Source organism: Macaca fascicularis, chromosome 13, assembly GCF_037993035.2.
Source record: "Macaca fascicularis isolate 582-1 chromosome 13, T2T-MFA8v1.1".
Taxonomy (NCBI): domain Eukaryota; kingdom Metazoa; phylum Chordata; class Mammalia; order Primates; family Cercopithecidae; genus Macaca; species Macaca fascicularis.
Window position 1 is genome coordinate 112,801,585 of NC_088387.1, and position 21,462 is coordinate 112,823,046.

Genomic DNA, 21,462 nt, shown 5'->3' on the forward strand with positions numbered 1-21,462 from the left:
GAGGGAAAACGAGGGAACATTTGTTCCTGGAGGGCAGTCCTGGACCCTCAGCCAATCCCTATGACCCATAAATGGTCTGCTCGCCCATCCTAGGGGGGAAGCACCATGTCCTTGACCTCTAGTGGCATTTGGGGGACTACAGGGCTCTAATGGGGATCCAGCAGACACAAGAGAAAACTCATTTCACTGAGTCCTTTCCCTTTTTTTAACATTCCAGAAAAGAGCCTGAGAGTTCTAGATAAATTAAATGAATTTCTGAGGCCGGGCGCGGTGGCTCATGCCTGTAATCCCAGCACTTTGGGAGGCCGAGGTGGGCGGATCACAAGGTCAGGAGATCGAGACCACGGTGAAACCCCGTCTCTACTAAAAATACAAAAAATTAGCCGGGCGCGGTTGTGGGCGCCTGTAGTCCCAGCTACTCGGGAGGCTGAGGCAGGAGAATGGCGTGAACCCGGGAGGCGGAGCTTGCAGTGAGCCGAGATCGCGCCACTGCACTCCAGCCTGGGCGACAGAGCGAGACTCCGTCTCAAAAAAAAAAAAAAAAAAAAAAAAAGAATTTCTGAGACCAGATTCAACAAATTCAGACAGAAACATACACATGCACACGCACACACCGGCAAACACAGCTCCTCAGGAGCCCTCGGAAGATCTAGGTTCCGGTCCTATGTCCGCCAGCAAACATCTGTATGACCTTGGTAAGTCACAGTGATGCTGGGCCTGCGGCATCAGCTACATAAAGCATAAAGACCTGCTGGGAGATGCTCTCAAGGTCAGAGGAAGAATGAAAGAATCAGGTAAAGAGGCTTGGTTTACCACACTCGGCACATAACCAAAAACACTAACAAAAGTTAACAGCAGCAACAGGTGTCACTTATTCAAAGCACAAACTTTACATATATTTTTTCTAAACTTCATAAGACATGTATTGTTTCTCATAACACTATTAGGAAATTAGGGCTCAAAGAGATCAAATAATTCATCTGAGGAAACACAGCCAGAAAGCGGCAGAGCTGGGATTCAAACCCAAATCTTCTGATTCCAAAGTCCACTCTCCTACTCTACTACATGATGTTTGTTTCATCGTTAAAAAGTTTACCTTGTCAAACAAAAGTATCTAATTTTTAGGTTTTTAAAATCCAGTTTCACAGATAGATCAATAATTCCTTCTGTTTTACTCTATTTATAATTCTAGAGCGTGGTTTACAGTGAAGGCAAGGTCCTTTCAAACCACATACTATTTTTAAACTATCTCAAAATTAGTGGTCAAGACATGGGCAGTTTCAGTGGGTTCAGGAAGGGAGCTGGTGGCCACAGGCAGGCATCTGTCACTACATACTGTCTGTCCACTGGATGACAGAAACAGAAATGCAACCTCCACGCTCCTGCTTACTCCCTCGCTCGCTTTCTGAGCCATGGGTCTTTCAAGAGACACCAACAGAGCGGAGCCGGGCCGTGGTGTCCTCCTTCACGGTGCTGGGCAATGAATACAAAGCACCCGGCAGGAGAGAAGCTGAAGACTCTACCCAGCCTCATGGTGTCCTTCAAACCACGAGGAGGACTGGACCCTCAGTGCTGCTCTAAGTGAACACCCAAAGGGAAGGGACTTCGCATATGGTTAATGCCTACTAGGTCGCTTGTAAGTCTTTTGTTCAGTTTAACCTGACAGCACTAAGAGTTGGCTATCATTATCCCTATTTTTTTCTGAATCAAGTGCAGTTCAGACAGTCATGTCACCTGCTCCAGACCACAGAGTTGGTAGGAGGGTCAATGCACTTTGTGGACCACACAGGCTGCCTCCAGCCCTGGGCAGGAGAGAGGAGCCGGCCTTCTCACTGGTAGTAGGCTTCACGTTCCAGCACCAAGAAATACGAAAGTACTCCTTATCATCCCTCCTTCTGGGCTCCTCAACTGACTACCTGGTGTAGGTTAAGTTTTTTTGTTTTTAAAAAAATTATTGGCCGGACATGGTGGCTCACACTTGTAATCCCAGCACTTTGGGGGGCTGAGACAGGTGGATCACCTGAGGTCAGGAGTTTCAGACCAGCCTGGCCAACATGATGAAACCCTGTCTCTACTAAAAATACAAAAATTAGCCAGGCATGGTGACACATGCCTGTAATCCCAGATACTCGGGAGGCTGAGGCAGGAGAATCACTTGAACCTAGAAGGTGAAGGTTGCAGTGAGCAGAGATAACACCAGCGCACTCTAGCCTGGGCAACAGAGCAAGACTCCACCTCAAACAAAACAAAACAAAATCTTGTCCCTATACATCTTCTAAATGATGCATTGATCCCCAGCAACCCCAATGAGATCAATTAGTTCTTTGGCTTGTCATCACCATCATTATCTCACGGATTTACATTTACAGCGCTTTCATCCACTACAATCAGCACTATCTTCTGATGCTCACACTGTACCAGTTTAGGTCAGCGGGAATCTTTTTGTGCTGGTCTAGTTGGGGATTTTTAGATGTATTTTTCAACCCGCAAATGAACTTGAAGCTTCCTGCTGAAGCCCATAAGCCCTGTGTCTTCCTCTAACACCTAGCATGGTGCCCACCATGACAACAGCCATCCCTCCATGAATAACATGGCACTGACTGACCCACTGCTCCGGATCACCCCAAGATGAAGATTTTCCTACTATAGAACAGAAAATCATTGAGTGCGTTTGTTTTCCTTTTGCCAAAAACAATCTTAAAACAGGAACCTAAAATAAATAGCTTGGGAATAAAGTTTCTGGAAAGATCTCAAACTGGGTCTATCAGCTTTTATTTACAGAATTGTGAAAGCTGTTCTTCTAAAAAGAGCTCACACTCTCACCTCCCCCTTGTTCAAATGTATCTTAAACTCTAATTCTCATTAATGATCCAGATCCAGTAATCACTGACCTGGGAGGGACTTTGGAAAATAAGAATCTGTGTCACAGAGACCACGCTAGGACAAGACTTCGTTTCTTCTCAATTCTAAGCCATCACCCCTTTATCTCCCCCACCTCACTGCACGAAACCCACCAATCCCTGCAAAAGGATGAACTGAGAGACTCTTGCAGAGAAATCAATCATGAAGCCAGCATGCATGTGTACAAATGGAGTTTAGAGGCAATGACTAGGTTTTGTTGTGTGCTTTTTTAGTTTACTGGATTCTGTTATTTAAAAAATTGGTATCAAGGAGAAGGCCCAGTGCAAATGGTTTAAGCAAAAATTGCTGGATACAAAAATGACAAAGAATGGCTCCTTCGAGCCCCATCTATGGGCCGCACACGCAGATACGGCTCTCGACAGGTCAGTGTGGCCCACGGCACAGTGAGGAAGCCACCAACACAGCACTGCCAGAGGATGGGCGTCCCACGGCCAACTCACCTTCAACCACCTCCTCTTTCATCTCAAACATAACGTTAACTCACTATTTCCAGCCCTGCAACAGGGATGTGACAGTATGCTGGGGTGAGATACAAGGACACATATGCTCATGTCTGGGATGAATGCCTGGGGAAAGATATGTCAATCCATGCACTGATCACTTACAACGCATCAGGCAATGGGCTAGGTGCTGAGGACTCAGATGGCAAGGAGATATTGAAATCGGGCTCCAAGGACAGGTAAGACTTATCGAGTAGAGAAGCAGCAGATCACAGAAACAGGCATTAGCCCCAGGGGAACACCAGGGCGTCCTATGTGTTCCCACTGTTAATACTTTCTCTGGTTTTTTGCTTTGTTTTGTTTTTGAGACAGAATCTCGCTCTGTTGCCCAGGCTGGATTGTAGTGGTATAATCTCGGCTCAATGTAACCTCCACCTCCAGGGTTCAAGTGATTCTCCTGCCTCAGCCTCCCAAGTAGCTGACACTACAGTCACGCACCACCGTGCCCAGCTAATTTTTGTATTTTTAGTAGAGACAGGGTTTCACTATATTGGCCAGGCTGGTCTGGAACTCCTGACCTCGTGATCTGCCCGCCTCAGCCTCCCAAAGTGCTGGGATTACAGGCACGAGCCACCGCACACGGCCTACTTTCCCTGTTTTAAAGCCCCTGTCTGCATCCAGCTCTCAACTCTCAAAATCGCCACAGGTAACACAGGTCTCATTGTCCCCACCTCCTCAGGGCTCCTATACTCACTGCTGAGTCCTTTATTCCATGGATCCTGAAAGGTGACCTAGTCTAAACATGGAAACCAAAGCTCAGAGAGGGTGATGACTTGCTCAAGGTCACAGTGAGTTTGCAGCAGAGCTGGAACAAGAATTCGGGTTTCCTGTCTCTGAGTCCAGTGCTCTTCCTCCCACAGCAAAAGTTTTTTCTTCATTTGCTCATGACATTGTCACTATCTTCAGCTCTTAGCTCTTATCTAGCCTAAGAGCTGAAGATAGTGACAATGTACAACCTTCCAGTCAAGTGCATGTACCGTTAACCCGAACACCAAGTGCTGTAACCAGCATAACAGAAAGAAGGCAGGGTGCACCAGCCTCATGGCTTCCCAGTCCCCGCCTCCATGCTGACCCAACAAAGACCCTCCAAACCCCTGCTCCAGGCCAGACCACAGGCTAATTGGGAGTCAGGCGGAGGAAAAATCACCTGCTGACACCCCACATTCCAACCTTCCATGCAGACAGCTTGGTGAAGGGAGCGTTTAAGGAGAGACATATGTTCTCTACGGCAGCAGCTTGGTGGAGACACTCCTTAGATGGATGACACGACGATTAATCCTCAAATGTGTATCACGACATGAATGTTGTGATGTTATGCACAACTCTGCATAGCGGAGACCATTTCCTCCGGCTGTCGGCTGTGCATGCCACCTGTTTCCAACCTCACTTGTGGCGCGTGATCTCATGGGAATGCAATTTCTTCAAATCAAAGATCATCCCCGTTTCTTAACAGGGTCTCTACCTGGTGGACATCCCGCAAGAGAGGGCCATTTTCAGAACTTTATTCCTAGAATCATCCCAACTAAATGGCTGAAAACATATTTTCATTTCCAATTTGCTAATGTGTATCATTCCGGATAATCCCACTTCCAGAAATCTATCCTAAGGAAATAATCAAGGTGATCAGAGATGTGTGTACAAAACATTTATAAAGAGTGAAAATTTAAAATGTGCTAAGTGGGGCCGGGCGCGGTGGCTCAAGCCTGTAATCCCAGCACTTTGGGAGGCCGAGGCGGGCGGATCACAAGGTCAGGAGATCGAGACCACAGTGAAACCCCGTCTCTACTAAAAATACAAAAAATTAGCCGGGCGCGGTGGCGGGTGCCTGTAGTCCCAGCTACTCAGGAGGCTGAGGCAGGAGAATGGCGGGAACCCGGGAGGCGGAGCTTGCAGTGAGCCGAGATCGCGCCACTGCACTCCAGCCTGGGCAACAGCGTGAGACTCCGTCTCAAAAAAAAAAATAAATAAAATAAAATAAAATAAAATGTGCTAAGTTCCAACAATATGAAAATGGTTAAATTAACAGTATTTCTACAAAATGGAATATTATGTTGGCTTTTAAAATCATGATACAGGAATATGGTAGGAGCAGAACGCCAAGTTTAAAAAAGGCAGGACACAAAATTAGATATTTAGTCTCAATTTTGCAAAAAAGTAAAACGTAAAGAGGAGGTTGAAAAGATAATACATCAAAATGCTAACTGTGGTGGGAAAAACTGAGCACTTGCTAGCCGTCAATAACCTGTTATATGCAAGGCGTTATATGCTAGGCCCCAGGCCAAGTGCTTTCTAGATGTTATTTTATTCTCCTCTGAGTGGACGAGGAAACAGACTGTCGAGTGTGAACCCGCCCAGGGTCATGCAACTTCTAAGAGGCAGAGCCTCGTTCCAAGTCAGGGGTGGGCCTCAGACCCAGCGCTCACCTGAGCCTCTGCTGGTTATAAAGATACTGAGATTCCATCAGGGTCAAGGGTCAAGACTTGGTTGGTTTAGTGCTTTTCTGAACTTTCTAAATTTTCTAAACTAAGCTTATCTTATCTTTATAATAACAATGTAAAGAATAAATAAAAACTTAAAAAGAAATCTGAAGCATCAGCTCTAACTGCCAGATTGTTTCAGTGCTCTGTGACTGTGCCTATTAAGAACATTAAGCCGGGTGCAGCGGCTCACGCCTATAATCCCAGCACTTTGGGAGGCCAAGGTGGGCATATCTCTTGAGGTCAGGAGTTTGAGACCAGCCTGGCCAACAGGGCAAAACCCAATCTTTACTAAAAATACTAAAATTAGCCAGGAGTGGTGGCAGGTGTCTGTAATCCCAGCTCCTCAGGAGGCTGAGGCACGAGAATCACTTCAACCCAGGAGGCAGAGATTGCAGTGAGCCGAGATCGTGCCACTGTGCACTCCAGCCCGGGTGACAGAGCGAGACTCCATCTCAAAAGAAAATAAATAAACAAACAAATAAATAAATAACATTAGAATCTGTCTTTCTCTCCCAAAGCTTTCCCTGGACAAGGTAACATGAGGGAGACAGCCTTTGGAACTGATATACCTGTATCATCTTTGACGAGACAGAAGTAGCCACAATCAGAAGGGGTTGAACGAGAATGTCCTCCCTGTTCATAACCCCTGCGAGCTCCCGTGCAGGCTGAGCAACTGGAAAGGATGCCTCTCACGGGCTTCTTCCTGCCACTTCCTCTGACTTCTCCAACACCCCAGGCTTCTTCCACTTTCAAAACCCATTTCCATCATCTTTCCTAGGAAGTCCCTTGGAATGTGATTCCTTGAGAAACCGCCAGTCTTTGTGGATAGTACCCCAGGATGCATCTAGTCTGGTTGTGTTCAGCACAGGCAGCTAGCAATGGAGTTCACTAATAAGGCCAAGGTGTGGGCTATTCAAACACAAAACCTGTTGTCCATGATCACCCCATCCTCTTTCATCCTGCCTTATATTAATGACCCCATCCTTCCAATGACGGCTCAAAGTCTGCGTGAATAACTAAATGTCACCTCAGTTACCTCCCTGTGAAGCTTCTACTGCTTGTAGGAATACACTTGGAAAGCAGGTAAGAGGGGTGAAGAGTGGCGACTGGGCCACTGCATTTTTTTTTTTTGAGACGGAGTCTTGCTCTGTCGCCCAGGCTGGATGGAGTGCAGTGGTGGGATCTCAGCTCACTACAAGCTCTGCCTCCCAGGTTCACGCCATTCTCCTGCCTCAGCCTCCCAAGTAGCTGGGACTACAGGCACCCGCCACCATGCCCGGCTAATTTTTTGTATTTGTAGTAGAGATGGGGTTTCACCGTGTTAACCAGGATGGTCTCGATCTCCTGACCTTGTGATCTGCCCGCCTCGGCCTCCCAAAGTGCTGGGATTACAGGCGTGAGCCACCGCGCCCGGCCTGCATATTTTTTTTTTTTTATGTTGATGCTTTCTGTCCCTTTAGGCTTTAGAGTACAGAATATACCAACATTTACTTTTACTCATTCACTGTGTGCTTCCATTATGGGTCAAGAATATTTCTGGTTACTAAAAAATAAAATCCAATCACGCTGAAACTCTATTATGCAGCAAGCACTAATGAACACAAAGATTCATCAAGCAGAGCTCCTGCCCTCAAGAAGCAAGCATCCAATAAGGGAGAAAGACTCAGTCAATCAGTTCAGTGCAGTGACACAAAGGCAAGAAACAGAATGAGCTCTGGGGAATTCAAGGTGCTTGGTGTAGCCAGAGCACGGAGAAGGGCTGGAGTGTCAGACAGGGGCCAGAAATGAGGAACTTCATCCCAGGTAATGGAGAGCAGCCAAAAGGCTTCTAAGAGATCTGCATTCAAGAAAGATAATAAACCTTGGTACCTGCCAACACACAACTTAGCAAGACAAAGATAAACATGCGAAAACAATCCACTGTTACGTAAATTACACGAGGTGAAAACACAGCACTCTACGGGAAAGGAGTACATTTTCTGGGGGCTGGTAACAGAAAAGGCTTCTTGGAGCAGACGACGTTTAAAGGAATTTGCTCATTGAAAATGTAGTTATGACGTGAGACTAAAACTGAGCTACCAGCTGCTTGACTCACTCTCCTTAACCAGAGAGCTGCTTCCATCCTAGGGGTGCTTGAAGGGGGTTGGAGGTGGTGGGGAGCGGGTCTCACTGAAAAACTGGCAGGGCTTTCCTTTAGCCTGGAGACAGGCTACCCCAAGGTGTTTGGGTTCAAAGCCAAGAGGTGAATTCAACATTTGTTGAATGGGGAGTACAAGCTGTTGGAAATTTTACTCCCAATTGTATTCACACCCTTTAATGGAGGAAGAGTTCATGTTGGCAAAGCAATGTGATTCGCTACATTACAGAATGTGCATTTAGCCAGGGTAAGCAGATTTCAGCCCTTAATTTTTGCCATATCATACCCCATGACTTACGTGCTCGCCACAGTGATGACTTAAGAACACACCGCTGCCCCCACCCAACTCCATGGAGGGCACAGCCTCTAGGAAGGAAGCTGACTCCTGTGGTTCCATGAGATCCCGGGGTCTCACCCTCAGGGACAAGCAGCCCTTGGAAAGTGCAAGGTCTCTAAGGCCTCAGACAGCAGCTACCATGAACACTGTGGAGATGACATATGTGTAAAACTAATCTTTCATCCTTACAACTCTGCAGGATTTTACAGATGAGGAAACAGATGAAGTCATCGTGTTGATGTGGTAGAAGATTTAAGCTCAAGGTCTGAGCTTTTTCGCTTGGTGTGTTGGGTTTGTGGACAGGTTTATGCGGGTATGTGAATCCCAAACAGTGTATGCAAAATTATGTAAAGGTACCTTTTCCTGGAGGGATCATCCAAAACAGCCTTCTTATTTTTACAGATGTCTATGATAACCAAAAGATTAAAGAACCACTGATGAAACCACAGCCCCATGCCTCACAGATGCGTGTGGCCACCGGCTTGGCCCATAGACTGGCTGACTATAAACACCGGCCAAATTAAATAGCAGATACCTCTGAACCGAAGTATGATTCATGCCAACACTTGGACGTCAGTTAAGTCACAGACCTCTGCGTTCCTTCAGAGGTACCTTCCTTCCATGACTAATGTAGTGGTCACTTTGGACAGGATTCCACAAGTCATCATCTAAATTCCAGTCATTGTTGTTAGCCAGCAGTGGGGAGGCGGCTGGACTCCAGAGCCTCACAACTGGAAGACATCTCCAGGGCCTTCAAGCCTACGTCCTCACCTCCCTCTACAACTTCCTCAGAGACAGGGGCCGTCCACCCGCAGCAGGAACCTTCCAACCACCAGCTCGCCACTCAGGCTGCTGACCCAGTTATCCTCCCCTTCATATCTGAGTCAAGGCTTGCTCTTGTGAAAGCCTCCTCTAGAGAGGAACAAATACGTCTACCTTCCTCAGCCCAGAGAAAGCCCTTCACGTACGCCCTCTCTCACCCCTTCCGAAACTAAGAGCCCCATGTCCTTCAGATATCCATCCTACAAGGAGATTTCTCCATCTCTAAGATTTTCAGGTTCTTCTTTATATGCTGCTCTTACAACTAAATAATGAAACAACAACCTTCTTTATAAGCACCAAAGACTTCACTGAGGTCACGTGTGGCTCGCCTTTGGGACATGTGCCACGTACTGGCTCACACTGATCTTGTAATCAACCAAAACCACCTGGAATTTTTCAGAAGGACGACGACGGCTCAGTCAGGTGGCACGCAGGGTGCTCGCCATGTGCATGGAATTCACATAAAGTTTTTGTTTAGCTTTATAATAGAAATATTCTAACAAATACCTCATGAGTATTTATTACCACTATGCTTCTACCTTCAAGTTGGTGAGTATCAATATTCTTTATCATCATTTATCATCTATTTCTTTTTAAACACACACAGTGTATGTAAATTTTGTATCCTGAATTTTATTGCTGAAGATTTCATCATAAGCATTTCTCTTCCTGTTGCTATATAAACATAATTCCAGCAAGCAGCTAAATCCTAATTCAGCTTTATATAGGAGGCATTCAATTTCTCACTTTGATAAGCAGTGCAACAAGACAGTGAACATCTTTGTGCATGGATCTCCTTCCACAAAAAGATTTTTATTTTTCTTGATGTGCACCACCAAACTGCTTTCCAAAAACTCTGCGTGCATGTTTTCAGTGCCGCAACAATGGAGCACAGTACTAGTTACTGTGAGCTTGCCAAACAGTAAGGATTATTCTGATCTTGTTATTTTCTCATGTAACAGGTAGAAATCAGATACAGTATACATATTTTTTTAAATATTTTTTTCTTTTTCAAAAAAATAACCTTTTCCTTTTTTCTGTTTTGGAGACAGGGTCTCACTCTGTCACCCAGGATGAAGTGCAGTGGTGCAATTTCAGCTCACTGCAGCCTCAACCTCCCAGGTTCATGTAATCTTCCTGCCTCAGCCTCCCAAATAGCTGGGATTACAGGCATACACCACCATGCCCAGCTAATTTTTGTATTTTTTTGTAGAGACAGGGTTTCATCATGTTGCCTAGGCTGGTCTTGAACTCCTGAGCTCAAGCAAACCATCTGACTCAGTTTCCCAAAGTGCTAGGACTACAGGCATGAGTCACCGTGCCCAGCCAGTATCTTCTTATTGCACAGTGAAACTTCATTTCCTCAACTATTATCTTTGTTCTGAACTGCCTTGTTCAAATTGATAATATCTACAGTAGAAGCAGTCTTCCGTATGCATTTGAAGTGTACTTTCATATCATATTCCAACACTGCAAACAACAGGCAGGAACACACACACAAAGTTGTTGTATTCTCATTTTCTTTTGTAGGTGGGAGATGGTAAGGCTTTGAGGGAAAATCAGCATTTCTTTCTTTGTACTTTCAAGAATGGGATAATTTTCTAGGATATTCTGATTGAGGGTAGGAATATCACTCTCAATAAGAATGTTCTAACAAGTCCTTATGACAGAGTAATTCTAGAGAAGTGAAAATGAAAATCTTTTGTTGCTTCCTTCTTGATAAAGATGAATTTTTCCACCCACTGATATGTCAAACAGCTGAAAAATGTTAGCTTCAACTTCCTGGGGTGTGGAGGGAACACCTTTGGGCTGAGCCAGAGCTTGGGAAATTTTAGACAAGAGTTTTAAAATAAATATGAACTTTTTTTAAAGAGGTCAGATAGCAATCAATCACTGAGTGGCAAAGAGTTTCTCATAAATCATTATGACAACTGCTTTTGCAAACCTGAGCTAAGACTCTCCAGAAATACAGCTGGCTGGGTTGCCATCATTGTGAAGATGGGGAGCAAGCATAACACACTGGCTACTGTGGAAGAAGACTACTGTTTTGCTACATGTGGGACATGCGGATACCCTTTTGGCCCAGTCCAGTGTTTAAAGTGGGGATGGGGGGTTCTAAGGTAGGATTCTCAAAGCCCAGCGCTGTCACCTGGGAGCTTTTTCAATTAGCAAATACTCAGGCTCCATCCCTGACCTGCTGAACCAGAAACTCAATCTCTGTTTTAACAAGACCCCAGGGGGATTCTGATACTCTCTCAAGTTTATAACCACTGCTCTAATGCAGGGATTCAGAAACTTCTTCCTAGAAAGTCAGAGAGTAAATATTTAAGCAGGGCGCTAACCCCATCATGAGGGCCCCGCTCTCATGCCCTCATCTAAAGCTAATAACTTCCCAAAGGCCCCACCTCCAGACACCATCACACTGCAGGCTGTTAAGGCAATACTGAGGTTATTGTGTAGGTAACAATGGTAAGATACTATTCTTAGCTTTCAGGCTGTGAAAACACAGGTGTCTGGCCAGAGTTTTCCAACCTCCATTTTAAGGCATCTTAAATTTCCTTCTACATAAATCCATATAAATCCTCAAAGAAGAGAATACAGGGCCTGTCATAACACACACCGCTTATATCTAAAATTGTAAGTTCACCTCTCCTACACTAAGAAAGCAGTGTAAGAACATACCTCAGGAACCTGATAATGTGTAAACACTAAGTATTTACTGGGCCCCTATTATCTGCCCATGACCATGGCAGCCACTGCAAGAAACACACACAGGAGGTATATCGCAGCTGTCACACTTACCACGTGTATGTCCAGAACCATGCATGGTAATTTTTCATGTTATCTCATTTAATCTTCACCAGCAATCCTATGACCCATTAAATTCCCATTTTACACATGAGCAAATTGAGGCTCAGAAAGGTAAAATAATCGTCCTAATGTCACAGGCTTTTTCAGTGGCATTGCTAGCTTTTAATCAAGGGTTCTTGGATTCTAATATCTATATCTTCTTTATCCTAAATGACACCGACACCATCTCCCAGAATTGGTCTTTCACCTCAAGGGCTTCTAATTAACCGAGCAAAGATCAACAGATACAAAACTACTAGAGAACAATCGGGAGCAATACTTAAAGTGTTAACAGTGCCTGCATGTTAGGTACCCTTTAATTGTAGCTGAATGAAACAGTGGAAACTGATTCAACCTCCAAATCCTAAGAATTCAGGAGAGGTGTGGTAGAGAGAATAACATCTCCTCCACCACCAGATGCCCACCTCCTAATCCCTGGAACTTGTGAGTATGTTATGCTACTTGGCAAAGAGGAATTGAAATTGTAGATGGAATAAAGTTGCTAATCAGCTGAACATGAGATGGGGAGGATTATCTGGGTGAGGCCAATGTCATCACAAGGGTCCTTACATGTAGAAGAGGGAGGCAGAAGAGTCACTGTTTGCTATGGGACTAAATTGCGTCCCTTCCCCCAAACTCATATATTAAAGCCCTAACCCCCAAGGTAATGGTGTTTGGAGATGGGGCCATTGGGAAGCATAATAATTAGGTTTAGATGAGGTCAAGTGGGTGAGGCCCTCCTGATGGCATTAGGGTCCTTACAAGAGGAGAAAGTGGACAGCTTGCTTTCTCTCGCTACCATGTGAGGGTACAGGGAGAAGGCGTCTGTCTGCAAACCAGGAAGGAGAGGAGAGCCCTCACCAGAACCCAACCACACTGGCACCCTGATCGTGGACTTCCCAGCCCCCGGGCCTGTGAGAAAATAAATTTCTGTTGTTTAACTCACCAGTCTATGGTATTTTGTTATAGCAGCCCGAGCCAACTAAGTGTCAGAGCAATGCAGTGTGAGAAAGACATCACCGGCCATGACCAGCTTTGAAGATGGAAGGGAGCTGTGAGCTAAGGAATGCAGGTGGCCTCTAGGAGCAGGAAAAGGAAACTGATTTCCCTTAGAGCCTCAGGGAAGGAGCCCTGTTGACACCTTCACTTTAGCCCAGTGAGACCCATGTTGGGTTTCCCATGGCAGAACTGAAAGGTAACTTTGTGCCATTTTAAGCCAACTCATTTTATGGTAATTTGTTACAACAGCATACCATTTCTTAGTGACTCACTGAAGTCTTCTAGATGTCACTTGTGTGACAGACACACTAAAGGCATGGTGGCTTTGAAACAGAGAGGGCCACTCACTGCACACAACCCTGACACAGCAGTAAGACCATGAGGGTCTGAGCTCCAGCTGCACAGACACCTCGGGTTTTAGGACTTAGGACTTTTCAGGACTTAGACTCATGACCTTAGAATAACTCAATAACTATTACAGGGAGGCTGAGCCTGGTAGATCACTTGAGGTCAGAAGTTTGAGATCAGCCTAGCCAGCATGGTGAAACCCCAACTCCATTAAAATTACAAAAATTAGCCAGGTGTGGTGGCAGATGCCTGTAATCCCAGCTACTCGGGAGGCTGAGGCAGGAGAATCACTTGAACCCAGGAGGTAGAGGCTGCAGTGAGCCGAGGTCGCGCCACTGCACTCCAGCCTGGGCAACAGAGAGAAGCGCTGTCTCAAAAACACACACACACACACAAAAAGAATCTATTACAAGACAGTCAAAGAGGGTTATGCTGAAACCAAAGATGGCTAGGTCTTGATGAAGATGGGTGGGGAGGCAAGGGCAGGTCCCCTCCAGGTGACTGGGATGGGGGAGCCCGTTTGCAGACCGGGTGGAGCTGTGCGAAGACACAGAAGTACAGCTGGCGCACACTCGGGAAGCAGTGACAGGCCAGCGGCCTGCAGTGAGGGACACTGGGGCAGAGATGGGTCAAACGGGGCCAATCTGTGACAAATTAGGAAAGCAGGTGGAGGAAATCCTGGTCCCAAAGAAGTTAAGAAACATGAGACAAGAAAGGGAATATGGCAGTATGAAGCATAAGTGCTAATTTATTCTTACTGTTCTTTCTATCATACGTAAAATGAGTGCTCTTCCTACACAGGAATTGCCTTGGGTCTTTATTCTCATGATCAAAACACTACAGGGACTTCTCCTTTGGAACCAGCTGCCTTCAGAGCCCATGTCTGTGTAGTTACAGGGCACCTAAGCCAACTGTGGTCGCCGGCACTCAGTCCGTTCTTGAATATGCCTGACTTATTTCTGACATCTAGTTCTAAAAAAATTTAATCTATCCTTAGACTTCTCTGCTAAATATATGCAAAAGAACGTGCTACTAAAAGCAGTTCTAAAGAGTTCCAAAGACACTGTGAACAATGTCAGCAACATGACAGGAGAAAGTATCTTGTTTCCTCAGGTGACTTCTTCGCAGTAGACAACGCTTGTTCTGAAATAAAGATTTCAGGATCAGGCTCTGGTTTTAGGACTTAGGACTTTTCAGGACTCAGACTCATGACCTTAGAATAACTCAAACTTGGCATGACATAATAGATGGCTAAAGGATGACAAAAATAGGAGACCCCCTCCAAGGTCACACACCAGGCTATTATGTGCAGGGCCTCGGAAAGGACATGAGCCCAAGGAGCTACGTTAAAATCCCAGCCCTGTCACCGTAGAGCTTTGTGACTTTGAACAAACTCAACTTCCTTGGATGTCAGTGTTCTTTCATAAAGTGGCAAATGCTATTTTAAGCAAACAGCAAAGCATGAGCAGAGGGAAGAAGGCACAAAACGTGGCTCGCTGGGGAAAACTGCAAGTTATTTCAAAGAAGGGCACAGAGGAGTCCAACTGGGGAGGGTCGGGACAGGTGGCCTGAGTCCAGACAATGCACAGGAGCTTGGAACTCATCTGGTGTTCTGCAGCATTTACTCACCTGAGGCTCACAGTGGGGTCATCAGGGGAGGCAGGACAGTTTCATAGACAAATGAATTGGTAAAGGATTAAGGCCGATAACCACTCACAATCCACATTACTAGCACATTAAAATCTTTGCATGGTTCTGTAGTAAGAGAACCATCTTTATCCCAATTGCTTTAAAATCCTAAAGCCCACAAGAGGCCTTCCTTCTCTCTCCCATGCTCTGGAAGTGACTTCCACCAACTTCAAAGAGGGTGATGAAAAAACGCTGTAGAGTTTTAGGCAGAGAAGTAACACCAGTGGGGCTGCATTTTAGGAAACAACGCTGGGGGGTGGGCAGAAATAGGAATGAGGTTTGTGGTACACGCTCAGTAATATGGGTCAGCAAGGCAAATGACACAGAGGTGCTGTTAAACTCTTGCAGGCCAGCTTCCTGACACTGGGGCACTAGCGCCTTCTCCCTTCAAATGCAGGTCTGTTTATAAGCTGCACCGCTAGCTGCTGGGCCAGCCTTGGGAGTCACACAAGTCCCTCCTCCAGACTAGCAGCAGCTACACAGCCAGTGTTTACACAAGAAGCAGATTATTTCATTTTTATTTCTGATAAGGGCAGCCTTTTCAACATATGACTATAAAATCATTTTTTGAGTCTGACCAGAATATCAAATATCCCTCAAGTTATAAACTCAAAAAGTCCAAGTGAACGCAGTACCAAAAAAAAAAAAATCTTCCTAGATACTTTTCGAAATCTGGTGCTTGTCAACGAAACTGGGCGTACCATTTCTTAGCGACTCACTGAAGTCTTCAAGATGTCACTCGTGTGACAGACACACTGAAGGCATGGTGGCTTTGAAACTGAGAGGGCCACTCACTGCACACAACCCTGACACAGCAGTAAGACCATCAGGGTCTGAGCTCCAGCTGCACAGACACTTGGGGAACACCCTGAACTCTCTGATCTGCAGGTTCCTCATTTGTATAAGGAGAATCAGTTGTTGACAAGATTAGCACAATGTACAGAAAGCACAAGATACATAGTAAGTGTTCAAAAAAATCAAAACTATCATTATTGCTCCCTGCCCCACACTTAACCCAGGCAAAAAAGCTAGAGGCAGATGGCCACTTTCTGTATCAGTTTTAGAAAAGGCCTGTCAATTTCCCCTGCTCTAATTGTGACTGGGGTTGGGGTGAATCTTCAGATCAGTTTGGGGAGGCCTGACACTAACAGTGGTGACTCTTCTAACCCACGTGCATCACATATTTCTCATGCAGGTCTTCTTTCTTTTTGGTCAGCAGCGTTTTGTAGTTGTTGATGTAGGATTCCCGTGCATCTTCTGTTAAATTCGTTCCTAAATACACTTGGCAATGCTCAACTGTAACATCATCCTGCACTTGGGATTTCCTGCTAGATTCTTCCCGATTGTGGCTGGCACAGCTCTCATGGGGGGAGAGTCAAGAGCGGCAACTAGAGCTTGTGCCCGCCCTATTGTAACTGTGGGGGGAGGGGGGGAGGGGTGGGCAGGTGGAATGTGTACTTCCAGGTTGTTCCCTTCCCTCCTGACACCACGACCATCTAAGGCACTTCCTGTCCTCCTGCTCCAATCACCCCTTTCACTAAAGAAAGACACCATGAGGGTGAGGGGACACAGTATAGATGAAGGGACCTGAGTACTTCCACGGGAGCAGACCCCAGGTCCCTCCTCCTCCCACCCTGTCACCCAAACTCTATCTGTACCTGAGCAGCGGACAAGCTCCCCTGAGCAACCCATCAGCCCCGTTTCAGTCTCTCAGGGACTCCTCAGTTTCTAGTCCCCCAAGGCTGCCACCTTCTTGTTGCTGAATGAAACTATATAGTCACTTAACGGCTTTTAAAAAATATTTTCTATCACTCGTAGGATTTGTACAAGGGAAGATATGCCACAGGTGACCTACCTGTCATCTTTAAGCCAAAAGTTGCATGAGTTTAAAATATATATATGTGTAAATCTAGATGAAATATTACTTTATGTTTGTCTATTTATTCATTTTCTTCCTACACTAAAAAAGGCAAGACTGGATAAGAGAGAAACGGAAAGGGCACTGTGACACACTTAACAGCAAAAACCAAATGACAGAGGCAGGAATGAATCTAGGTCCCCATCAGCCAGGCTGACAAAGTGGGTACACACAGGACCATGCTCCAGAAAACAGGAAGCGCAACGTGGGACAGAGAGCACGAGGGATGACATCCCACACCTGAATCAGACAACTGGCAAAACAAAACGTACTTGTGATCTGCATGCCCTGAAAAAGGAGTCTGGCTGCTCATTTGTTAATGGTCATCAATATTATGGTACCAGGACTTCAAATGCCATGTTTTCCACACAGAAACCCCTAGGGAAGGATGCATACTCACCCAGCCCAGAGCTGTTGATTGCTTTCACAGATTTCTTCATTTTGTAAAGAACCATCCGGTCCACGTCCAAAGCCTGAAACGTAGAGAATACCGTCATTAAACCAACCGTGTTTGTGCTGAGACCACACTAGCAGCAAGCACCACGTTGAGTGCCACTCTGAAGGCCCTGCTTGCCTCTGCCAGGTCCGTCTGCACCTGTTTCTGGGAGACAAGCCCTCAGTGTGGTGTGGAAGACTGGTTTCCAAATGGCACTAAGCAGAAGTTTGTTGCAATTACTGAAAACCAACTCCTCCTCCTATAGCATGCGAGCTGTCTCCTGCCCACAGCACCTGCTGGGCGCGCTCTGCAGTGAAGTGAGTTACCCCAGCCGAACTCTCAGTTCTCCCTGGTTACCAGCAAGGCTCCGGGATGTGCCTGCCCGCCAGGGACTCCCACCCTGCCTGCGCCCCTTCCCCCTACAGAGCCCTAACAAGGTGTAGAAAACCCCACTCTGGATTTTAAAAAATCCAAATATCATTAGCTTGTAAGCTATGTTAGAAGACGGGTCCTATTGCTTCCCAAGCCTCAGATTTCTTCTCCAGAAACCAGCAGGAACAATGCCCACTTTGCAGGATTGAATAATTAGATAGAGGCACTCATATATAATATTCAGCAAGTATTTATAGAGCAGCTACTACACGGCAGTTGTCTATGGCACTCACAATGTCCAGCACATAGGAGACACTCAAACAGTATTTGTTAAACGACTAATCACACCTGGAAATTTAATTACACCTTGACTTTCACAACAGATACAAAGGTAAGAAGTCCTCTTTTCTTTTCTCTCTCTTTTTTTTTTTTTTTTGTGAGACAGGGTCTCGCTCTGTCGCCCAGGCCAGAGTGCAGTGGCGGGATCTCGGCTTACGGCAGCCTCTGCCTCCTGGGTTCAAGCAATTCTCCTGCCTCAGCCTCCCAAGCAGCTGGGATTACAGGGGTACGCCACCACGCCCAGCTAATTTTTGCATTTTTAGTAGAGACGGGGTTCACCAAGTAGGACAGGCTGGTCTCAAACTCCTGACCTCAGGTGATCTACCTGCCTCAGTCTCCCAACATGCTGGGTAAAAAGTCCTTTTAACCCACTTAAACAACATAGAAAAGCAAAGGGTGACTTGTGACTGGAGGGAGAGAACGTTTGTGAACTGGGATAGTGATGCCAATCACAGGCTATCCTATAAAAACTAAAGGAAGCACCCTGCCCTACAGCTACTGGCACATAATAACCACTGCTAATGAGTGTTCATTATTACCCCATAGTGAGTTTAGATCATAAAAACCTGCAATGACCTATCATCCGAAACACAGCACAGCTCCTCAGAGCAATGGATTCTGGACTTCCAGCCTTCCTGAAATCACCTTTTGAACCAGTTTTCAATAGCAGAATCGTAAGCCCTAGTTCTAATGCCACGATGATAATTTTATTGGATGCTAAAAACAGACATGATTAGTGCTGACAATTTTAAATGGAAAAATGATCACAAGGCACCAGACATTTGACGGAGTGGCTGCAATACAAAGAGAAGTTATAATCATGTCATTACACATTTGTCCAAGCCCTTGGAATGTACAAGAGTGAGCCCTAATGTGAAGTAAAGATACAGGTGACAGTGATGTGTCCTTGTCAGTTCACTGAGGGTCACCAGCGTACCACTTGTAGTGCAGGATGTTAATAATGGAGAAGGCTATGCATGTCAAGGGGCAGGGGTATTTGGAAAGTTTCTGTATTTTCCATCCATTTTTGCTGTGAACCTAAAACTAAAAATGTTTTTTTAAATAAAAAAGGCATTCCTTTCTGCCATACTAAAGAGCAGAGAGTCACTGATACAAGATGAGTTGAGATTTCATACATTGAGTTAACTCGTATTTTCCCAAGTGGTCATCTCTGATCCATTCCTACCTTCCTTCAAGATATAAAAGGGGATTTGGAAACGGTAAATAACTCAGGAAAATCACAATTAAATTCTCTTTCTCATGCAGTCTCACCACTTTTCCTCCCCAATCTGCCAGCCACAGACTTGCAGGGCCCAGGCCAGGCTCAGCCAGCACCAGTGGGCAGACTGAGGTTGTGCTCAGGGCTGTGCCAGAAACACCAGGTCCCGAAGCTTAGACCACAGGTCAGAGAGCACAGCTCTCACACACAGAGGTGCCAGCTCACTGTGCTCCTCAGAGCTCAAAGTTCCCTATCCCAGGTGAGGGGCCGTTCTTGAAAAGCACACTTGATTTGGGACCGTGCAGCCTAGCACTCTCGCAGAATCTGGGCCTGCCCAGGCTTTGCCATTGGCTACAGCAGGATCTGATCCACACTCATAATATTAATAAAAGCCACTCCTCTTTCTAAGCCTCCCCACAGACAGTGGAAGACACCAATGCCAGCCTGTCAGGTTCTCTGGAAGCATTAGAAGTCAGCCACCATTCTAAGTATCTTCCATGGGCCAGGAAGTGTAAAGGGAGAAAACACCTCATGAATAAAGAAGAAAGAGGCCACACACAGCGGCTCACACCTGTAATTCCAACACTTTGAGAGGTCGAGGCGGGCGGATCGCTTGAGGTCAGGAGTTCGAGACCAGCCTAGCCAGCATGGTGAAACCCTGTCTCTACTAAAAATACAAAAATTAGGTGGGTGTGGTGGTGGGTGCCTATAATCCCAGCTACTCAGGAGGCTGAGGCAAAAGAACTGCTTGAAGCTGGGAGATGGTGGTTGCAGTGAGCCAAGATCGTGCCACTGCACTCCAGCCTGGGCAACACAGTGAGACTCTGTCTCAAAAAAAAAAAGACGACACAGGAAGGCTTGAGGGGCAGGTCCCAGCCCAGGCACTACACAAGGCTTCCTAGTGTTCTCAGAATAACAACTTTAGCAAGCTTTAAAGACCTGATCATCTGAGCTCTGCCTGCTTCTCCAGCGTCAGTGCCTGACATTCTCCCCCACTTTCACATGTACCCCAAGCTTCCATCATAACGAGCTACCTGTGGCTCCCTCTCCACCTGCTGTCTTCCCAGCACGTGCACACACTCCTCTCTCCTGAGAATATCATTCTTGACCCGACTCATTGGTTCAGAGGGGTCTCCTCCTCCTGAGAAGGACTCTGATGCCTCCCCACCTCCACGACAGGGTGGCAGGTTCTCATCTTAGCTTTTCCCATAATGCCCTGTGCTTAGCATTTCATCGGATAAAATGGCGTGATCACCTTCTACCTGCAAGGTAGTACTGACACAATGGTGAGGAAAACAGGAGAAGGCAATGCCTGTGCCTTCTTAGAATTCACAATCTTGCAAAAGATAAACCCCTAGAAAAACACAAATTAACAATGAAAACAGGAGCCCAGGACTTACTACATGCACAGTACTGCTTTTTGAACTTGTCCAGCTCTGCCTCTAGACCTGCGCCGTCCATTACAGCAGCTACCAGCACATGTCTACAGAGCACTTGAAATGTGGCTAAGTGTCACGTTAAAACAATATTGTAGACATCTTAGGTTACAGAAAATATCAACAAAATTAATCGTACCACCTCTTTTTAGTCTTTTTAATGCTTTCCTCTAAGGTCAGTCACTGATATTTGTTCATTGTATCCCCAGTGCCTACCAGAGAGCTTGCCACAGAACAGGACTCAAGAAGCAGCTCAGGAAAGAACGATGAGCCCAAAAGGCAGGGGCTCAAGTGCCAGGCAACAGTGCTACCCAGAGGGGATAGGGGAGAGCTGTGTTTGAAGGCTACTCAGGCCACAGGGAGGGTAATGGATCAGGGCAGGCAGGAAGTGCATTCAGGGAGAGGCTACGCAAAGAAGGAGGGAACTGGCTGGAACCCATGGTTCAAAAGCCATTCGGGGCTAAAGCTGGGCAGTAGCCGTTCTGGAAAAGCCAGCCAGGGAGATCTGTGCTGCCTCTCTCAACCAGATTCCAGCCCTCCTGCCTCTGATACTCCCACAGATGACAGAGTGACCTTGTGTCTACAGGAGTTTGGGTCAACTGTGCTAAAAACACAAGGACTAAGCTGGATGCGGTAGCTCACATCTACTATAACACCA

General features: G+C 46.1%; 1 protein-coding gene across 5 annotated transcripts in view; it reads right to left on the minus strand.

The window, feature by feature from the left end:
- Positions 1-21,462, minus strand: part of ASAP2 (ArfGAP with SH3 domain, ankyrin repeat and PH domain 2) — a 203,964-nt gene that overhangs the window by 112,755 nt on the left and 69,747 nt on the right. For all 5 annotated transcript variants that reach the window (XM_005576600.3, XM_005576597.3, XM_065527686.2 and 2 more), the window contains exon 2: positions 17,403-17,475. In XM_005576600.3, the coding sequence (XP_005576657.1) occupies positions 17,403-17,475 (73 nt within the window). The remainder of the gene's footprint in view (positions 1-17,402; positions 17,476-21,462) is intronic.